Below are 6,000 nucleotides of genomic sequence, written 5' to 3'. Positions count from 1 at the left end.
TTATATTGATATGCACTTGTAAGTATCCTAATTTCTACTGTATCTGTGTTTGTGTATGATTTTCAATTTATGTTCGTACCTTGTTATGTACTATCCCCCACAATATTCCTTGTGACCCTCGTACACTTGGTAATAAAGACAAATTCTATTCTATACATACATGCATGCATGTGTGTTTCATGATTCTGCTGAAACCATGAAAAGAAATGACTAATCCCTTACAGATTCCATTCCAGTTTTTCTCGCCAACCATCAACTCCATTATGTGGCCTTTTCAGACAGCTCAAACTAACTGAAGAAGTGGAAATTAAAAGGGCATTGTGGAAAAAAAGGGGGTGGGGTTGGTTTGGCAGAGCACTTAAGTTTTGTAAAAGATGGGAAGAAGTCAGATAGAAGATTACAAACCGATATGACTAATCCACCAACAAGAGAATAACGAATAACAAAATGCAATACAGGCATAAGTGAACTATATAAATGATTACCGTAATGTGATTTTGCCACATCTGATAAAGAAAAAACTGAGACCTTCTATAAGTTCTTTGCTCGTGTCTTCAACAGTGAAGACACTTCCAACCTACCAATACTGACAGAGTGCTCTATGTCTAATGGTGTGTCAGTTTCTGAGATAAGGGTTACTTCCCTGGCTGTTGAAAAAAGGCTGAGGGAACTTGATGCTGCAAAAGTGCAGGGACTAGATAAAATACCACCAAGGGTATTAAAAGAGCTAGCAAGAATATTTTCATACCCACCGACATTGCCTTACATAAGGTCATTAAAATCTGGAATTGTTCCCAAAGATTGGGAAAAAAAAAGTTGACTTGCACCGCACGCAAATTCTAGAATCCTTTGTAGGAATGCCGTTATTTCACACATGGGAACAAATCATCTGTATGCTAAGTGCAAACATGGCTTTAGAAGCAAAAGGTCTTGTGTCATGCAGCTTTTGGAGGTGATGATAATAATAATAATAATAACAAAATTTATAAAGCGCCATTCAATGTAAAACATGCTCAACTGTGCTGCACAATGTAAATACTGACGTGTAAAACATGCATTTAAACACTAAAATGAAAGACAACAGAAAAAGAAAAACTTACATGCACGGCCCTTTACAGTCAGCCAAACAAACACTCAAGCACAAACTTATGCACACACACACATGTGCACGTGAACACTCACAATCATCACACTATATCATACGTATCACATGAAAAAGCCAAAATATGCAATATTATATTACAATACTTAAAAATCCTATCACTATAAACAACAAGAGGCAAGGCCTTCAAGACTCACTTGCGATGCACGCTTTATCCAGAAAAGGAATCATGAAAAAGAGAGAGAGAGATTAAAGTAAAATCGTGACAATGTGTTCTGTATTAAATATATATTGATAAGCTTGTGAGAAAAAAAAATGGAGGAAATCACCGAGTTGCCTGACAAAGGTGATTCATTACATACATTTTATTCAAATTTTCGTATAAAGCTTTTGACAGTATACCACACAAAAGACTGTTAAGGTAACTAGAAACTTATAGTGTAGTTGGTAGCTTACACAAATGAACAAGAGATATTTTGATTGAAAGAACTAAAAAAGTTAGAGTTAGTGATAAGTACTTTTGGAGGCTGATGTTCATAGTAGAATCCCACAGTGAAGTTTTCTATGACCAATACTTTTGATTATATTTATAATGGCCTTCCAGATTGTGCAGAATCATCATGTAAAAGTTTGGCTGATGATACCAAAATATATAATAAGACATCCAATAGTAACATCTTGAAACAAGATCTAGACGAACTCCAGGTTTGCACAGAGATATGAAATCTGTATTTTATTGTTGACAAATGTAGTGAGGCATGCTGGCAAAAGAAATCAAAACAAAACATATGCTATCCAAACTAAATGATACTACAAACACAGTAAAACCATGTGAAAATGAAAAAGACCAAGGAGTCACTTTTAACACAAATCTATCATTTGACCTGAACATTCAGAACAGCATAAATAAAACAAACCAAATGACTGGAATAATCAAAAGGATATTTGCTTATCTTGACCATGATTTTTTAATGCATAAAACTATGCAAAGCTACAGTGTGACTGCCAATTAAGCTCTAGTGCGACTTCACTTGGAGTATGGAAACACTGTGTGTTGCCCCTATGTGAAGTGACGATCTACTGCAATTGAGAGGGTGCAGATAAGAGCCACAAAGCTTGAACATGAATGTTGGCAAATGAATTATAATGATCAAATAACTTATTTAAAAACATTTTTCCTAAAGGGCAGAAAGATATGTGGTGATCTCATTGAGACAGATAAACTTTTCAACAGTCATGTTGATGTGTCTTGGGATCAGTTCTTCTCTACACCTCAGTACAGTTCCACAAGAAATAGTGATGGAATTTAAAAATTTTTTTTATTTTTATTCATTTACAAAGTTCAAATTCTAATAGTAATACAAGAAAATTTGTTATAGAGTTACTAATGTATGGAATGAACTGCCACTTAATATAAAACAAGCACCATCTCATAACTCATTCAAGAATCAACAGGATGATTTTATAAAATTCTCAATAAATTTCAAAAAAAAGGTTGAGAAATAAATAACAAAAAAATGAAGCATCAAACCCTGAACTTGAACTTGACAAAATCAGTGAGTAGGCCTTCTGGCCTTTACACGGTCCATACGTTCCCACTGTTACTGTGGCATGCATGGGTGGTATAATGCCGACAGACTAACAAAGACAAACTGGATTGTAGACAGTTGAACTGCCTTTCCAAAAAGCATTGAGCCTGCCTTTGAACCTATCAACTGATGGGGCTGTTACCACTTCCTCAGGTAGGCTGTTTCAGGTGTTCACGACTCTCTGGGAGAAGCTCCAGCTGTGTACTGTAAACCTGTATCTACCCTTGGCCAGTTTCAGGGAGTGACCAAAATACCAAAATATATTATCAAACAAAGAAGGGACTATTCAAAAGCTTCATAGCTTGCTCCATCCCTATCCTACTACTACTACTACTACTACTACTACTACTACTGGAGGATTAGACTAATCTGGCTCAACACTTAATACCCTACTTAATACCCTTCTTTAGTTCTTTGGATCAGATCCAACACATAAAGAATGTTCACCAAACTCCTACTTGAACAATGTCAACAGTGTTTATATATATATATGTATAACACAGAATAATACCATTAAAGTGTGTCAACGCTACATAGGAAAAAAAATTGACAACATATTATAAAAGAATGTTGCGGGAGCATGGCTACATTAAAGGGGGGGAGACTGTTCAGGAGATGGTGATGATCAGTCACATCGAGTTAAACTTTGCCCACATGCTGTCAGCACTACTAGTTCTGATGTTGCGTAACTAATGCAAACTACAATTAGAATACACATTACTTAAAACAGACCTGTTTTGCTTTTGGAGGCCCTTTTGGTGGCATTTTGCTCGCCTCTCGCCAAATCAATGTCGGCAGTTGTTACTAGGGGAAACAGAAGGAAGGTTAACTCTGTAGCTTCCGGAATTAAATCGCTCGCCAACGTGACTATTTTTACAGCAGCGTGTTCTGTCCCAGAGGTTTTTGCCTGCTCTTTTCCCGAGACAGCGCGTAACGATGGTCGTTCATGACTGTATGTATATTTGTATTCAGAGGATGATGATACAACAGCACCATACGCAGGTCTTAAGCTCTTGCTTCATCCCAAACAAATCATCATGAGAATGTAACTTTAAGCAAAGTTCAAAGGTACCAGTATGTATACTAGTGATTTATAATGTGTATGGTGATGTATAACTTGAAGCAGTCGCAAACGGAAGCGACTTCACTCAAATGAGAACTGCAAAATGATTTTCATCCCTTTGGAGAGAAACTATTATTCTAGTCACCATGCAATCATATAGGAGAATTAGGAACATTGTAGTTTTTCCTTGATCAGCGTCACGGTCCCCGGCCGGCAGACTATGATCACTGAGTAGCAAGCAAACGTTTCCCGGCCGGTGGCGTCCGTCATCAGTTTTGGTTCCCTTTGTCAGATTAAATGGTTTACTAGCTGGTTCTATGTATTTGGAAAAAAAGTTTTCAAAACGTTCTAGTAAAAAACAACAACAAAAAACAAATAAAAACCCATCGCAAAGGAAACAATCAAGTTTAGATACTGCAAATAAATTATTGAGTTGAACTTCAGCCGCGGACAAGTTCGATCAGTTTCAATAACTGAGGAGGTGCGGACCAGTCGGTGGTTTACACTGAAATAAAATCAGTGGGTTGGAACGATCCAAACACCCTAAACCACGTCGCCCTGATCAGCAAGGCCTTAAGAACCAATTGACTCCGCTATCAGATTTGTCAGTGTAACTCAGTGAAGTTTGTCACACTGCAGCCAGTGATTGAAACGGTTAACTGGGTGATAAAATGAAACGAAGAAGAAGAAGAAGGAGGAGGAGGAGGAGAAGGCAAAATAAACAAATAAGTTGACACACAAAAATAAAGTGAAAGATACGCACAACTCGAGGTAAAACAGAGACACGTACATCCGGATAGACACAGACACAATGTGGCACGCCCGCCCGCGCGCGCACAACGCACATGCAGCAATTCAGATGCAGTACTGTCTCACATGCAAACATGACATCATGATGGCCAACCCTCAATCGACAGGCGCATTATGCCAGCCTGATAAACCAGGCCCCACCCCGATCACACACACACACACACACACACACACACACACACACACACACACACACACACACACACACTCACACACACGTACACGCGCACACACACCGGCACACATACACTGGTATTGCGCCCGTCAGAGACGAGAGAGAGAGAGAGAGAGAGATGCACGCATCCATAATGACAGGCACTGCCGTATATTTTTGGAGAATCGAACGTTCGTCGGACCAGTGCCACGTCAGACACAACTGAGAACAAAAAAAGGTGTGCCGGATTGACGGATGACACGTCGGTCTATATATTGCTCTGTGAGTTCGGATCATTGCTACGAGTCGGACCATTGCCATGTCGGACTACTGCCACGTCGGATTAATGATAGCCGGACTGATGACACATCGGACAATCGAGATGACACCGCGTATACTTCAGTTGTGTCAAGAAAATAGTATTGACAGTATATCGATCCATGAACTGTCGTACGTGGGAGACAGTTTCAAAGGACACGGAATTATCTCCCCTCGACCATTGTTCATTTACCCCTGTGTCAGCAAGGACCCCTGAATCCTTAGATCCAAGATTATTGAGTCGTCTTTCCGCCATGTTACAAAGATATCCGAACTCATTTGTAGCACTGATTCTGGTAGCAGAAACTTATTGAAATTTTCTTTTCTTTTGATTGCATGAATGTCACAGTTTTGCGGACATATCTTCACTGCTTACTTCTCAGCAGAAAGTTGGGAGAACTGTAATACAGGCGACATGAGAAAAATTGTAAATGTTTTCTGGTTCTATTTTTTGGCTGCAGTAATTGCGCGCCAAATGCACACTGTGCAGTGTAGGTGAGCTTTGCAAATCAAACGTACGAGCGTTAAGAAGACTCAGCAGAAGCGAGGAACTGAAGGGAGATTGATTTGAGCACAGCATACGGTGATATCAAAAGACGTACGTTTACATGGTTACCGGCAATCTGATATAACTGCATGACTGACTTGCTGAAGTCACATACCAGTATGTAGCACTGAGGAACGTCACAGTAACTTGAGCTTGCTTTCCCCCCCACACCCCTCCACCAGAAGACACGCACACGTACACACAACACGCGCGCACAAACACGTATGTGCGTACACACGCACGCCCACCCATGCGCACTTGAAGAGGAGAGAAGAGAGAAAAAAGCGGTAAAAAGCTTGCTGTGGCACAGACAGACAGACAGACAGACACAGACACACACAGACACACAGACACAGACACACACAGACACAGACACACACACACACAGACACACAGACACACACAGACACACAGACA

General features: G+C 39.8%; 1 protein-coding gene across 1 annotated transcript in view; it reads right to left on the bottom strand.

The window, feature by feature from the left end:
* LOC143282075 (dynein intermediate chain 2, ciliary-like) overlaps positions 1-3,530 on the bottom strand; it is a 32,127-nt gene extending 28,597 nt beyond the window's left edge. The window contains exon 1 of the mRNA XM_076587536.1: positions 3,424-3,530. Coding sequence (XP_076443651.1) covers positions 3,424-3,456 — 33 coding nt within the window. The 5' untranslated portion in view covers positions 3,457-3,530. The remainder of the gene's footprint in view (positions 1-3,423) is intronic.
* Between the last annotated feature and the right edge of the window lie 2,470 nt (positions 3,531-6,000).

Source organism: Babylonia areolata, chromosome 5 (genome assembly GCF_041734735.1).
Source record: "Babylonia areolata isolate BAREFJ2019XMU chromosome 5, ASM4173473v1, whole genome shotgun sequence".
Lineage (NCBI taxonomy): Eukaryota > Metazoa > Mollusca > Gastropoda > Neogastropoda > Buccinidae > Babylonia > Babylonia areolata.
Note: the sequence above shows the minus strand (reverse complement) of the source record. Positions and strands in the feature narration are given on the sequence as shown.